Source organism: Grosmannia clavigera (assembly GCF_000143105.1).
Source record: "Grosmannia clavigera kw1407 unplaced genomic scaffold GCSC_108, whole genome shotgun sequence".
Classification (NCBI taxonomy): Eukaryota; Fungi; Ascomycota; class Sordariomycetes; order Ophiostomatales; family Ophiostomataceae; genus Leptographium; species Leptographium clavigerum.
In genome coordinates, this window is record NW_014040837.1 from 1,171,618 (window position 1) to 1,186,790 (window position 15,173).

Below are 15,173 nucleotides of genomic sequence, written 5' to 3' on the forward strand. Positions count from 1 at the left end.
CTTCACTGTATTGGCAACCACGACAGAGCCGATGGCTCTTTCCCTTGGTGGCTGTTCTATCCCTGTATGTACATTATACTTTCATCGAGTCTTCTCCTTTGATCTCAGAGCATCTTTCCTCGACATAACACGAGTGTATTTGGTTATCTGAGCCTCGACGGCTAGCTTGCGTCAGCGCTAGACTGGGAATCCGCACAGCTCCTTTTTGAGGTTTTCGACACCTGACGGCTGAGAAAAAACGACTTATGCGCCGCGTCGAAAGTCGCCCTGCCGCGTGTCTTATGGCTTCTGGCCATACAAATATCGACCATCTTTGGCTCCAAGGCGTCGATCAAGGCGTCCGTCCCACATAGGCTTTTCGTTTAAAATAAACCATCATGAATCTCTTAATGGCAACGGTCCTCCCGGCTGCATCACTTTTCCGGGATTGACGCCTCCAGCGCCGACGGACTGCTTTCGCATAGTCTGTGGCTGTTGTTGATTTCTTTCAAACGGCCAACTTGTGCTCATTTCTTCGTCACCCGTGCCGATTGGGCGCATTGTTTCCTGGCGCAACCATTGCTGCAGACTCGGCGGCGGCCTTGTCAGATTATTGCCGCTTTTTTTGACCTGCGCAAGCGTCACGATTGTGGCTGTCTTGTACATGGGCGAAGAGGCTTCACCAACATCACCACGAAGCGCCGGCGTCATGTCCAGCGTATCTCTGCTGCCGACGGCGATTCCGATCGCCTCTCCCGATAGGCCAACCGGTGTCTGCGTCTTGGGGAAGAGAGAGAAGGAAGTCATGCTCCTGCCACGGACACCACCGGCCGAATTGATTGTGTCTTTCCGTCTGGGCGGCGGCGGACTATTGATGGCCGTGCTACCGAAGCCGGCGTTGGTGGAGGACTGCTGCATCGAGTTGCGGCTGTACAGTGACGACTGTTGAGAATTACGTCCGTTGGCACCACTGCCACCACCGTTACCACTAGGGTTCAGTCTTTGCTCGTCGTCGTTGATATCGTTGCTGTTGTAGCCTGTTCTGCTGCTATACGGCCCTGCAGGAGGATTCTGCAGCTTCAAGTCGCGCGGGTAACCTGCGCTCCGGTGGTTCAGGCGCCTCCCTTTTCTGCTGCACCGCGTCACCAGATAAAATCCGAGGGCGGTGAGAAGCACAGAGCCGACAAAAGTGACGACGACAGCAAGAGCCACCTGGGTCACCGACACGCTTGTGCCCTGGGAATGCTTGACTTGCGTGGCAGCATCAGCCTGAACCTTGTCAGCGAAAGACGGAGGTGGAAAGAACAACAAAGGCCTGACTCACCCTGGCAAAGGTGGCGTCGGCCTTGGCCGACTGGACCTGGTTGCTGGCGAGGCTAGCAATGTTGACAGCGCTGGCACTGGCCGAGGCGATTACCCGGGAGACGCTGCTCGAGAGGCTGGCCAGGCTAAGCGCAATGGCTGAGCTGGCACTGCTAGCAGCCGACGCCTGAGCCGCGATGATGGCGCTTGTGGCCGACTGTGAAGCTTGTTGGGCCGATTGCGACGCCTGTTGGGCCAACTGGGACGCCTGTTGAGCCGACTGGGATGCCTGCTGGGCCGACTGCTGGAGCTGTTGGCTCGTCTGCTGCAACTGCCGGATCGACTGCGACAGCTGGTCGGTCGATTGTGACAGCTGTGTCACCTGTTGGGCTAGCTGCTGCGATGTCTGCGAAACCAGCCGGCTGGCCTGGCTGACGGCTGACGACGCCAGCGACAGAGACTGGATCTGCGCGCTCAGTGCTGCCACCTGGCCATCGTTTTGTCGTGCTACCAGCATTGTCACGGGATATGTCGGCGCCGCGGTCTGTATCGGTGCCCGCTCGGTCACTGCTGCCGCTGCTGCCGCTGCTGCTGCTGCTGCTGGAACTCGCCGCTTCTCCTTCTTCCTCCGGCTCTCCTCGCGCTCTTCTTGGTCCTGCTCCAGCGCCCGCACGATCTGCCGCCTCTGTTCCGGCACATCGGCCGCTATGATGTCGGGGCCTACTGCTATCAGTCTCCGAACCAATTGGCCTATTCTGCTTGCATCGCTTTCAGCCGTCCGAGGTATGGGTGGAACGGGTTGTGCGGCCTCGCCGATGTCCAATCCATTTGCCAGTGTTGGGTTGGCGGCAGAAGCCATAAGTAAGAACGGCAGCCAAAGAATGGCCGCCCGTCGACATGGCCGACGCTGTTTAGTCATTTCGAAGACTGGCGAGTGAGTGTATGTAAGTGTGTGCGTAGTGTTACTGAAACCGGGGCCTGCGGCTGTATTCGAAAAAGAACGGGCAGAGAGCAATGTATGAATATTACAATCAGGCCGGTAAGCAACCATGATGTTGTGGGTAAGGAAAGATGAAGGAGAATGACAGAAAAAGGAAGCAAAGAGAGAGAACTCGAATCTGGAGAGACGGGGTCCGGGAAGAAAGACGGGCTTGTCGTATCAAGTCGTCTACTCGCGAACTGGGGGTATGTAGCTGAGTCTAGTTTTGCGGCTGTGTTCGAGTATCCTACCATGTATTGGATGAAAAGGACAGCGCAGCTGCCACACGGAAACAGAAAGCATGAAGAATGAGAGCGGCAGAGACGGTGGAAAAAGTCAGCCTCAGGATTATGTGGTCAGACGCAAGGTGGATAGATTTGGCATCCAGATTAAAAGCCCCAGCCGGACAGCCTCTTTCTGTAACATGTGACGGAAACGGGAAAGATGGGATACCTGACGGCGGAGACTGAAGGAGGCCTGGGCCGGAGCTCGCCTGGGCCGTGGACAGAAGCCGTACATAGTTAAGCGGCTGGAGACCGGAGCCTGCAACGTCTCAGATTCAATGGCCGTGCCTTGTGTGAGATACTGGGGTCTCGAAGCACCTCCTACGGAACAGAGCCTCCTAGCCTACGCGGGAAGATGGGATAGCCGTGCGTGCAGCCATCCGTATTCTGAAACGTTGGCATCGGACAGGAAGTGGATTTGGAGTGAGTGAGCTAGTAGTCTTAACAGCATTGTCCCTGGCAGAAATCAGAATAGCTCGGGGGAGAAGTATGTTGCGGGTTGGCAGACCAAGGATATAAGACGTCTGTTTTGCTAGGATCCAAGGTATAGGGACTGCCATGACCCATTTCAACCCATACGGACCAAATGCAAGCAAATGCACGTATGCCGGAGGCCTGTTGTCATATTCTCGATCGTTTATGCACCGATGTCGAAAATGTGCTACGACGTATGTAGGTAAAGCTGAAGGGTCAGGGGAGATGATCTACCTTCTCAAACAAGTCTGAGAATAAGTCTGAGATTCGCACTAGTCAATCCTACCCTACAACAACCTTATTCATGCAAGCTGTCTTTCTCGGGATTTTCCATTTCTTTGCAATCTCCATTTTCTCTGGTCTACAAGTACACTTATTAGGAAGGCCATTAGCTTTCCCATTTATCTATTGTCCGGGGGGGCCGGCAAGTTCTCGCACCTTCTGGTTCGCACATGGGCTGCAGATACACAAAGCCTCCCTCTTTGGAAACAGACGTAGCACGGAAACGCCGGTTGCCATTATACAAAAAACTCCGATTGTCCTTCCCCCTGCATCTCAGTTTGCATGATAGCACCTTTCCCACCAAGTAGCCCGGCCAAGGGGACGGACTGTCAGAGCAGAGACGTGCTCATGCTTGATGAAAAAACGTGCCTCTCTTGATGTCAGCATCCGTGCCTTCAGTTGCCCTTCACATTCCGCTCTCCTTCCCAGAGTATGTCTGGGAATGCGGATGTGGGGCTTATTGCCATCTTCCAGTAGTCCTTGTTTGCAGATTCATGATCCGTGTCCTTTCGGAGGACAGGGCGTAGAGTTCCTGCATCTGCTTTACACCGGCAGCTTGAACTTCTTGCCCTTGAACACCTTCTGGTAGTAAATCCAGAAAAAGTCGCTGTACAGGACGGTCTGCACGATGCCGGCGGTAATGGCGATCCAGTCGACTTTGTGGGTGGGCTCCGTCACGTAGCGGTAGATCCAGTTGGGAATGTAGAAGGCGCGGTAGATGCCGAGGGCGAAGAGGTAGTGTGTCGTGATGGCCTCGGCCTCGCCGGTGCGCTGCAGCATAAACAGCTGTGGCAGGATGGCGACAGACTCGAGCCAGATAGAAAAGGCCCAGAAGATCTCGGAAAAGGAATACTGGTACGGAATGAGGATGCCGAGCACGGCAGCCCCGCCGAGGAGGTACTCGACGCGGAAGGTGTCGAGGTTGGGATCATTCGTCGGCTTGAAGGAGGTGGTCATGAGGTAGAGAATGTAGCCCTGCGACGAGATGAAGAGGATCTTGAAGATGACGTTGTAGATGCTGTTGGTAGAGAACAGGTCTGCCGCAGTGTCAGCAGGGACGGCCGTGCCGAGGGAGGACAGGCATCGACGGAAAGCTCACCCAGGTATCTTGTCACGTAGACGATAAAGTAGAGCGCCTGTGACTTGAAGGAGATGCCGGAACAGCTCTGTCATCGGTCAGCACGCAGCCGGCGGAACGGCCACAGCGGCGAGGCGGGAAACGAGGACGGGCAGACGCACCTTCAGCTGGACCATCTTGTGGAGCAGGATGGCGATGGAGACGAGATGGGAGAGGTCCCCTGTGCAATCGCTCGCGTTAGCCAAGACTGCGGGCGGCGATGGTGGCGGAGCCGCAGGCGGCCAACTTACCGACGACCCGGAAAAGGTTCAAGCCCATCTTGGCGTGCTATTTTCTGCGTATTCGATGCCCGCAGCGGACATATGGGGATGCGAGGATCGAAGAGGTGGCTCCTGGCCAGATACCAGCGACGATAAAACGCCACCAGATGCGGTTTGGGCAACGGATCGCGTTTCTAGCCCGCCGATCGACAATGGGGCAGGGACTCGTCGGCCGTCTGCCGTCCTCCGGTTGCTGATGGGAGAGTCGAGGACGTGGGAATGGTGCCGGAAAAGGGGCCTTTGGCGTGAAGGGAAAGGAGCAGCTTGCTGTCTTGCTTCGTCGGGAGTCGAAGGAAAACAAGACCCCGTGTTAAAGGACACGAACGCGATTAGCTCCCTATTGGACAGGCTGTTTCAGAACAGTCCTGGCAGCTCTGGCACGCAAGTAACTTTGCACTGTAAGTATGTGGGTGAGTACATCTGGGGCTGGACCGTGGCCCGTTTTCACGGCCCGTTTATTTTCCGCTCTAGAACTGTCCGTTTTTAAGCTATGCACCGTTCTGCCTAGGTTGAATACGGAATACGACTCCGTATTACCAAGCAGGACGAGAGGCAAATAGCAAGACAGAAGATTCGACGACGATGGGTTGCCTTTGCCATCCATGTCTTATTAAATCCTCCCTCCTGGGGCGCCGAGCGGCCGTGCACATCCATGAGCACTCTCCTACGAACAATATCTTTCCAACCTGTCTCTCTGATCCAAACCACTTTGCATCGACAACCTAAGATAGAAATCATCACTCGACCAGTCTTTCCTTCTCTCGACAGCGACCATGGCCACCGAGGTTGCGACTCCACGACAGCAGATGTTGCCTGCACCCGATAGCCCTGTCACCCTGTATATACGCGTCGCTTTTGCTGGCGAGACGCACGTCTTCGACCTTCCGACCGATGCCGTGCTCGACGATCTGACCATTGCCTGCGAGGACCGTTGGGACGGACAGGAGGACGGGGCAGCGTCTGTGTACGACTGGTCCAGCCACAAGTACATCGGACCGCCGCCGGTGGGCCTGCTGAAGGGGGCCGAGGACCACGACCGGCCGCTGGCGCCGCTGTTGGGGGGAACGGCAAGAAAGGCCGTTGCGCTGCGCCTGGTTGCGCCTCGGACATCGGCCGTGCATGCGCTCCAGGCAGCGCAGGAGTCGGTGCGGCGACGGGAGGCGCGACGACAGGAACAGCGACGCCACGCGGTGCGCGCGCAGACGACGGTGCGTGGTGGATCAGCATCGTCCGGCTCGCCGTATACCTTCCAGCAGCTACAGCCGCTCGCCCACCTCCCCCACGCCGACCGATCGATCCGGTTTCTGCAGCGGCTGCGCGACGACGTCGGCATCCGGGCGGCCATGCAGGCCCATCGCTTCACGGTCGGCCTGCTGACCGAGATGGACCCGCGCCAGCACACGACGGCCTCGCATGAGGGCACGTCGCGCACGCTCGGACTCAACCGAAACCAGGGCCAGGTGATCGAACTGCGGCTGCGCACCGATGCCGGCGACGGCTACCGCGACTACCGTACCGTCCGGCGCACGCTCTGCCACGAGCTCGCCCACAACGTCCACGGCCCGCACGACGGCCGCTTCTGGGCGCTCTGCCACCAGATCGAGCGCGAGGTCGAGAGCGCCGACTACCACGCGTCTGGACGCACGCTGGCCGGAGACGACGTCGACCGACTGGCCGCGTACCAGGCGCCCATCCGCAACGTGGCCGAGCCGGGCGAAGAAGACGAAGACCTGGACCATACCGATGCTGGCGGCTGGACCGGCGGCTCGTTTGTCCTCGGCAGCGGCTCGGCAGCAGCGGCCACCACGGCAACAGCCACATCACCACCAACCAGCACTCCTCCTCGGCGCGATCTGGTCGCTCGAGCGGCCGAGGACCGGCTGCGGCGCATGGCTGAGCAGCGACGGCACGACGGCAGCACCGATAACAACAACAGTAGTAATGGCAGCAGTGGAACGAACTCCAGTCGGTAGACTCAGAACGAAGTGCGTATCATTGGTCGGGTGGCGTTGAGGAGCAACTGCTGGTTTGGATTGTGGCTCTAATTGAAGCTGATTCTCTGCATGTCTTAATTTCTGGCTGTTGCCAAAGCATCCTTCTCGTTAAGAGAGATACAATTTATTGGGTATATGTTTCAGGAACGTGCTATGTGTGCATTTTTGCCAAGCCAAGCACAGCCAAAAGCCATCATCATAACTGAAATGGAAATGGAAAAAAGCCCTCTAAACCGCCACTCCACAACGCCACAAAACATAAAGACGACATCCCGCCAGGTCCCCGCTCCCAGACCGTTGGGAGGCCATGGTCTCGTATTGACCAACTGGCCTGCGTCCACAAGCCGATTCGTATGGTTCAGGTGGACACGCTCAAGCCCGTGCGTTTGAGCCTACAAACACTGCACCGGGAAACGGCCCGGCGCCTCTTGTTCCCGCGCCTGTGCTCTGCTAGCCGCGTTGCTCGTCCAAAGAGGCTCAACCGCTCTGGACAAACTTGCGGGACTCTTCTGCGCTGTCGTCCGAGTCGTCGTCGCTGTCGTCGGCGTTGTCTTCTGCCTCGTCCTGCACCACAACGTCGCCTCCTTTCCGGTCCGTCATCGTGACAGGATTCGGAGCCGGTGTTGTATGGGGGACGATTGTCCGGTTGCCCGACATTTGCACCCACTCCTTGATCTCATCGTCCCATTTGTGTCTAGCCAGTCAGCACTCAACGAAAGAACAAAGAGAGAAAAAAGCAGCAGACGTACTTTTGAAACTGGGTGATCACCAGCGACTTCTGGCCATACTCGGCCGTCAGCACGCGATCAAAGCTGTAGGGAATCGAAGCCGGCACGCCCTCGAACTCGGTCTCGCGCAGGGGATACAGCTCGCGCGTGCGGTAGCGGTGGAAGTTCTTGCAGCTCCAGATGCCGGGAGCGCGGCGAGGATCGCGCTCGGCGAGGCTGGTGATGTCGACAAACATGCCGTTGCTGGTGTCGATCCAGCGGGCGTCGATGATGTTCTGTCCGTCACTGCGCGGGTTGGCGTGGTACGGGTTGATGTCGAGCAGGTATTCGCGCTCAAACTCCCGGCCGGACTCGTCACGGTAGCGATACGTGTAGATCGTCCGGTTGTAGTTCTGCGCCATGTAGAAGAGCGTGACGTCCGAGACCTGCACGTCGAGGTCGTAGTCCCACGGCATGATCCGGCCATTCCACCACCAGCCGAGCAGCGTGCCGTGGGCGATCCAGGTCTCGATGCCGAGCGAGCGGGACGTCAGCAGGTACGACCGGATCAGGTGCTGCAGGATTGCCTGGTGCTCGCCGTACGCGATGAGGCCGTGATAGTAGCGCTTGTCGTAGTGGCCGAGCGTCGGGTCCGAGCCAGGCTCTTGGAAGTACTTGGGACTCGTGGGTCGCGCCGCTTTGCGGCCATTGTGGTTGCTGTGCTCGCGCTTGTCGAGTGCTGTGGCCCCGAAGACGGACGGGGCGAAGAGGGAGAGGAGAGAGAAGAGAAGGGGGACGGCGCGGGCACACTTCATTGTGAAGTATGGGCCAAGCAGGAAGGGAAGAGAAGAGGAGAGGAAAAAACACAAGGAGACAATCGAGCAGAAGAGCGGCTCGTACTCTTATGGAAGCATGGACCTATTCCTGGAAGAAACCGGGTGGTAGATGTGATGTCGGCCGGTTCGAAAGGCAGAACAGCTGCCAGACAGAGATCAAAGAACAGCACAAAAGGAAGAAACAAAAGGCTTAAGTCCAAACAGGACTCTTCCCGTCTGGGGGCAGACCAATGGGCACCGTGTGTATATGTGCACGAGACAGGCAGCTCGGAGAGTTTGTAGTTGCTGTGTACCGATGGCAAGGACGTGTGCCAAGACGGCCGGCGGGTCCCCCTGGGACGACTACGACCGAGATGTACGACGCAGAGTGCGCGGTTTTGTTTGGGGCCCTTTTTCTGCAAGAGGTGCCCTGTCCTTCGGCTTGCTGGGGAAGGCTGTTAGCAGCATCTTCGCCCCACTATCGGCTGGCGCCAAAACTGCTATACGTAAGCGTTGGCGCTACGGTGGGGTTTGCCATGCTTAAACAGGATGCAGGGCACGCGACAGATGCCGGGCGAAAGAAAAGAAAAAAAAGCAGACAGAAGAGGGCAAAAGAGACGGGCGGAAGACAAGCTGACGAGGAGCCTTGGCTGGGGCAAAACATGGGCCCGCAGCACGGGTTGCGGCTGGTCTTGGCTGGGAGATTGGACTTGATCCCTACGAGATAGGGGCACTCTATACGGAGTACGGAGTACATGGAAGAGAGCTCTGTCTGTGCAAGTCCTCCGTACATAGTAGCACGGCTTCTGCGGCGATCGGAAACAGCAAGACTTGGTGATACGGAGTAATACAATGCTCGTACTCCGTCCATACTATGTAGTAGACGGCTGCAGCGACGGCTGTCGGGTGGCGCATATGTAGCTGCAATGTGGAGCCGCAGCGGTGATAAGGACGCGCGGCGGGCTTTCAAACTGGCATTCTGATCACGTGTCCGCACGCCGTCCCCTGTCCAATGCTTTCGCGTCGAGACTGATGGCCGACTTTCGCCGCGACTCGTAAGGCGAGGTGTTGCATAGTTTCCTATATCTTCGTCTACCGTTACTTAGCTTCCTTTCTGGGCAACGCACTTCTAGCGATACTCCCACTCGTTGGGTGGTTGGGCCAATGCTACCATGTACCCGTACTAAGCACGAGTACTCGTACTCGCCTCTCCTCCGTACTCCGTACTTTGTCCTCTTAGCGTCCGGCTGCATGCTATAATGTATGACGCACTGCAGCTCTTTAGCGCCCCTCCCCACGCACACCTGGACAGCCTAACAGCTGACTAATCCTTGGCATTCTTCCCTCCCTCCCTCCTGTCTCACAATGTCCTTCTTTTCCCTGGTTGCCGGCCGTCCTTGGCCTGCCACTGGCCTGTTGGCCACGCAACCTTGGCAGGGCTGACGTCGCCCTGTTCCCGCCGCCCATCCCATCAGTCCTGAAGAATCGTCTCCACTTGCCCCAATGAGTGTCGGCCATTAGCAGACGTCGTCAGCTCAGCCCTTTCTGGAGACTTTGGTGGCCTCTGAGGCTTCTCGACCACTGTGCCCCGGTTTCAACTTTATGTTGGGCCCAAGAATAGGAGCCTCTGAGACGCAGCCGTCCTCATCGGCACATCCGACTCTGTATGTTCTGCGTGAAGCAAAATACAAGTATATTTAGGTACTCCATACGACCAATGACAGCATGACGTACGACTTAGATCTGATCTCATTAGCAATTCCGTCCCTGTCTCATCTATATTCGTTGATGCCCCGGAGTTTCATAATCCCGTCAAGACCTGTTTCAACCCTTCTCAGATCTCCGTACTTGCCTCGTCCTCCCCCATAAACACCTTGTAAATACGCCGGCTCAGTGCCGGACCTATCGTCCGGTCTGACAAGGCTCCGTTCCGGTTCCGGCTTTTCAGACACGCCTCCAGTGCCAGTGGTCCCTCTGCTGCCAGCCCTCGCACCAGCTTCGGCACGCTGTCGAACCGTGCCACCACTCCGAGGGCCACCGGCTCTGTCACCCGCGCAATTTGCTGCAGCATCAGCGCATATGTCTCCGCTCCTCCGTCGCCCGTTGCGATCTGTCCCGCGTCCATGCAGAACGACGCTGCCGCCGCATACTCCTGCTCCTTCTGCTGTCGGTATCGTCCTGTTGCAATCTGCTCCGTGAACGCCCGTATCCATCGCGCCGTGTCGAGTGCTTGCCCGCTCTCGTGAACCAGCACGTCGTGTTCCACCTGCAATGCCATAAGCGCGTCCTCCACCACCGTCTCGTCCACATGTTGCGCTGCTCCTGCGACAGCCCGGCCTCTTCCGGTGCGCTTTGTGCCACGAGATCCACCACTGCCGTCCCCAGCTTCTCCCCTTCCCTCACCACCGGCGCCACGCACCGCCTCCACGAACTGCCGGTTTCGGATCGACATGTTCTTAGACTTCCACGCCGCAAGGCCCTCAACCACATACAGGATGGTATGTTCCGGAAAATGTCTTCGCATCGTCCGCACATGGCCGCCCAAGTCGTCAATTCGTCGACGGCCTTCCGGGTCCTGAGCCAGAATGAGCTTGACAAGCTCCTCACCCCGTAAGATCACCACCGCATATTTCTCGTCGTTGATTCGCAGAGGCACAGGCACCCAATGACCCAGGTCGGCCCGGTACTCGGCGGTCACCTTCCGCCGCCATGTTAGCACCATGCTGTCCGTAGGACTGGTCCAGGCCTCAAATTCCACCTTGATCTCCGTCAACATGGGCTCTAGTACCTCCCTTGTTGCTTGTGGTAGAGTGCTCGGAAGCCGTATGACCATTTCCGGGGCCGCTATGCTCTTGTCGGTTCGTGCTTTGTTCGCTTCGTTGAACGCTGTTGCAGCTGCCCTCTCGTCAGCCTTCTTTTCCTTGGCAATCTGCGCTGCGATCCGCTTTCTTTCCCTTTCCACCTCTTTTTCCCGCTGCTTCTTCTCTTTTTCGGCCTCCTTCTCCCTCCGTCTCTGCTCCTGATCGGCCTCGCGTTCCTTTCGTCGGTCCTCCTTGCTCTGGACGTCTCCAACGGCGACCGTCCTCCGCCCCAAATCTGATTTGCTCCTGCGCGCAGCCGGGTTGTTGTTTGGCTGTGGTATAGGACGGTCCTCCTCTACCTCATCATTCCCTCTCCACGCTGCCAAGAGACTTTCAATAGCAGCAAAGTTGGGAGTACTGTCACTATCGCCTTCATCATCATCGTCCAAAAATCCCAGTCCCTGTCCCTCCGATAAACTCCTCCGATAAGGGCGGCGTCTTGACGTCAGTTGAACCCCAGAGGCGGCTTTCCCTGCAGGCCTGTCGATGCCCCGGAGTTCGTCTGCGATGGCCACCTGGACACTGGAAGTGCTTGTCGGTCTTACCGGTGGTGGCGACGAGCTTGTCAGTGACATAATCTCCAGAGCTAATTCTTTCTCGAAATTCATAGGCTCATTCTCATTCCTGTTTTTCGTAGTTTTTTGCAGCCTGGTTCCATTTTTTGCAGCGGGTGATGAAGTCATAAGGAGGTCGTCTAAGTCGTCGAGATCTTGTTCATCAAGGTTGAGCCAATCTCTTGGTGAAGCTGTGCGACCGGCTTCAGAGTCTGATGAACTCAAGAGATCTATAAACTGCACCGAGTTCGCCGGTGGGGCCTTAGATCCTTCCGGGCAATGTAAGCTTTGTTCACTTACGGCCGCGTCAATAACAGTCGTCGTTTGCGCATGCAGGCCTGATATAGCCAAGGAGCTCCGCTGTAATTTAGCTGGTGGATTCCGTCTTGGCAATTCAATATCGAAATCAGCAACTTCGGACATGTCCCGGACTGCAGACGCAGCTGTATCGGACAAGAAACTCCATCGAGGCCGTTTACGAGGTCGCATTTCATGACTTGCAGAATAATCGTCTGGAATCTGATCAGCCAGGTTGCAGCCTGGAGAGCCGTCCGCGAAGATATTGTTCTTGCTAGTCTCATCGGCTGAGTCGGACAAAATCACCACGGGCCCCTCCCTATTCTGGGCTCTGCTGTTGTCTGCCAATGCCCTCCTTGGAGTTTGTTTAGTCTGGACGTATTTTCGGGACGATATGGTCGGAAACGGGGAGGAGGCATCATCCGAAGAGAAATCGGACAGCCCAAATCGTGAAAGTCGCTCTGCCCTCTTCGCTGCGCTAGTAGCTACCGGCGTGTCGGCGACATTTGATATCACCACAGGCCTTGCACCTATTGACGTCGTCGATGTCGTTCTTTGGGGAAAATCGTCTTTGGGCCCGGTTGGCACGGTGCGTTTTGGGACGCACGGCGCAACGGAAGTGTCCGAGTCGTCGCTTGAGAGAAGTACAATGACATTGCCGGGCATGTTGCGGAACTGATCGGAGAAGAAAGTGAACGGTTTTGAAGATTCATCGAGCATAGACCAGATCCGAGCTGGTTGTTCCGCTTGGTGTACTTTCCTGATGAGGGGTTGGTGATTTCATCAGCGGGAGATGGAGCGTGACGCGTTCTTTCTAGAAAGAATCGCGAAATCAGCGGGTAGTCACGTGCACACTTCGTGTCTTTTAGCAGCAAATTAAGTTTGCTCGTATTTGTACTTCGTGGCATACTCTAATATCTCGACTTTGCGCATTAATAAGCTCCTCTGAATGTTTTCTGATTTCTTGTAATTATCCAGCGGGCTGAAAAAGGCCATGGCAGCTCAGCTTGCCAGACAGAGCTCACTTGCATGATCATTGCTCAGCCGTAGATATCATAGCACGCGCTTGGTAGAGATTAAAAGTACACCATATTTCGGCTCCGTACGGAGTATATCGTATCTGTACTCCGTGCATGTGAATGAGGAGATTGCACTCATGTCCGCACATTTAGTTTACCCGTGACTATGGGAAATGGCTGCCCGTGTGAAGAGCCTGTCGAGTACAGTTACCCAATCAAGCCGTCCTAGCCAGCCATTCAATCGTCCCTATATAGGGGGCAGAAATTGTAAGGTACCATAACTGATAGGTATGATATGTCAAGTGTGATGGGGATGCAATAGGGTGTATTCGCCGGATGGTAATGGCGATGTGAGAGAAACGAACGTCCGGGAGCTCTCGGGCGTCATATGCACGGGTTTGAAACCAGGGTGGGCTTCGAACGACGTGGTGTCGCTCCTTCAAAAACACCTCATTGGACGAGGCGCAAAGCCGTGACAAAGAGACGTTTTGATTGGTCATATTTCCTTGTTCTACCTGGAAGTCGAAAGTTTTGTGCTGTTCACACAGTAAATCGCCATGAAGAGTTCATGCCAAAAGCTTGCAAAACCCCAAGCCGGCCGGTATTTACTCTGGACCCCCGATAACTAGTGAGCACACCGTTGTATTCAAGGGAAAAAAGTCAAAGCGAAAAAGGGCAAGAGTCTTGCAACTACCTGTACGTCGTATATATAGGTGGGTACAACCAGATGAATGTGACGTGCTGAAACGGCCGAACACGTCGTGGTGTAGTTCCTTCGCATCGGTAGTCTGGGTAGTACGGGGCAAACTCATATATTTGCTGAATATGAGCCGACGGGGGCGAGATGGAATATGCAAAAGTAAGTCTGGACGTGTGTTCAAGGAGTACGCATTTCCCCTCGTATGCAGGTTAGGGCGCAATCACAGATTGACTCGGCGCCGTGACATAGCATATGCATGCATATCACACTGCATCTGGGAAAATGTGGTCACAGATGAAACGAAGTCACACTCCGCAGTGAGCGCTGCACATCACCTCCACAATACAACCTGTCTGGCCAGAGGCTGGGCTGTGATCATCACAGGAAAGCGGATTCAAAGCATGAAAGAGGGGCAACTATTACGGAGTACTCGTGCCTCAGCTGTCTTCGCTTACTTTCTCCCACGCATCCGCTCGTGTGATATGCGATTGAAAGGGAAGATAAGGCACTATCCTGCGAGATTTTGCCAGGTTAAATATGCTGCATATGCAGCCTTGCAAAGTATACCACAACTTTTTTTTGTTTGTGTTGGATATACAAAAATAGCAATAATCCGTTTTATTTCAGGTAACGACGCTTCCGGGGTCCTCGTGGGAACCCAAGGCGATCTGGGGAAGCGGGTGCGTCAAACACTGGTTGACGATGGTTCCAGCGTCTGAGTACATCCGATTATTGGTGATGTGGATGGCGAATGAAGGACAGTCCACACAGAGAACCATATTTCATGCCCCATCACATGCGGGTATTGATTCTCGGCGGCTGGTTTCCGCATTGGGTGTGACTTGGCTCAAACCATGTCTCTGTGCTTTTTTAAAAGGCAGTTCTGATTAAGACACCGTATCTGCATTTGACGCATGATTCAGAGCATGAAATTCGTGAATATCGTTGGTATAATATTGTAGAGACCCAGAAACAGAAAAATCCAAAGTATCGCGTCAGTACTTAGTATCCTCGTACCAAGCAACAATCTGGGTGGTATGCTGCCAAAGGTCCCAGACACAGAAATAAGCAGGCCATCCTCAGCCTGCGATCTCGGGTGAACACAGAAGCGCAACAGGACGTTGCAGTTCCGCACGAAGGAGAGGTGGAGCATCCATTGCCAGGCACACGTATGCTACTAAGATAAGCAACCAGCAAATATTGTACCCTGCACATTGTGGATATGTCTGGCACAGGCCTCTGCGATTGCACAACGGATAAAGCACGGCAAGCACAACCTTAATGAAACGCTACTATGTGACCGAGTAAAAACGAGCACACACGAATTATGGACAGAGTGTGCTGCTCGTATCTTAATTAGCAAGTAAGATACGGACACCTGATGGCAGTGGCTTGCGTTGGTAACAGAGCCCTGCCTAGGGGGGCTGGATCGTAGCAACGGAAGCGGGCTGGAGTTGCAACCGGCCACTTTCTGTGCTCAAACTCCACATGAAGACGTACTTGGGTCGTATTCGACCAAGATACTAAC

General features: G+C 55.5%; 5 protein-coding genes across 5 annotated transcripts; 1 reads left to right on the top strand and 4 right to left on the bottom strand.

Annotated features, from left to right (window-relative positions):
- Nucleotides 1–375: 375 nt before the first annotated feature.
- CMQ_6511 (uncharacterized protein) lies at nucleotides 376–2,200 on the bottom strand (the record flags this gene model as incomplete). The annotated part of the gene is made up of 2 exons (XM_014320197.1): nucleotides 376–1,248; nucleotides 1,304–2,200. The coding sequence occupies 2 exons, from the start codon at nucleotides 2,198–2,200 to the stop codon at nucleotides 376–378; spliced, it is 1,770 nt and encodes a 589-aa protein (XP_014175672.1).
- Nucleotides 2,201–3,843: 1,643 nt separating this feature from the next.
- CMQ_6999 (er lumen protein retaining receptor) lies at nucleotides 3,844–4,696 on the bottom strand (the record flags this gene model as incomplete). The annotated part of the gene is made up of 4 exons (XM_014320685.1): nucleotides 3,844–4,337; nucleotides 4,400–4,466; nucleotides 4,540–4,598; nucleotides 4,669–4,696. 4 exons carry the CDS (start codon nucleotides 4,694–4,696, stop codon nucleotides 3,844–3,846), a joined length of 648 nt encoding a protein of 215 aa, XP_014176160.1.
- Nucleotides 4,697–5,471: 775 nt separating this feature from the next.
- Nucleotides 5,472–6,671, top strand: CMQ_6987 (zinc metalloproteinase; the record flags this gene model as incomplete). Its single annotated transcript, XM_014320673.1, has 1 exon — nucleotides 5,472–6,671. The coding sequence occupies one exon, from the start codon at nucleotides 5,472–5,474 to the stop codon at nucleotides 6,669–6,671; it is 1,200 nt and encodes a 399-aa protein (XP_014176148.1).
- Nucleotides 6,672–7,169: 498 nt separating this feature from the next.
- CMQ_6856 (mannosylphosphate transferase) lies at nucleotides 7,170–8,214 on the bottom strand (the record flags this gene model as incomplete). Its single annotated transcript, XM_014320542.1, has 2 exons — nucleotides 7,170–7,386; nucleotides 7,442–8,214. 2 exons carry the CDS (start codon nucleotides 8,212–8,214, stop codon nucleotides 7,170–7,172), a joined length of 990 nt encoding a protein of 329 aa, XP_014176017.1.
- Nucleotides 8,215–10,048: 1,834 nt separating this feature from the next.
- CMQ_6791 (alpha-mannosyltransferase) lies at nucleotides 10,049–12,646 on the bottom strand (the record flags this gene model as incomplete). The annotated part of the gene is made up of 1 exon (XM_014320477.1): nucleotides 10,049–12,646. One exon carries the CDS (start codon nucleotides 12,644–12,646, stop codon nucleotides 10,049–10,051), a length of 2,598 nt encoding a protein of 865 aa, XP_014175952.1.
- Between the last annotated feature and the right edge of the window lie 2,527 nt (nucleotides 12,647–15,173).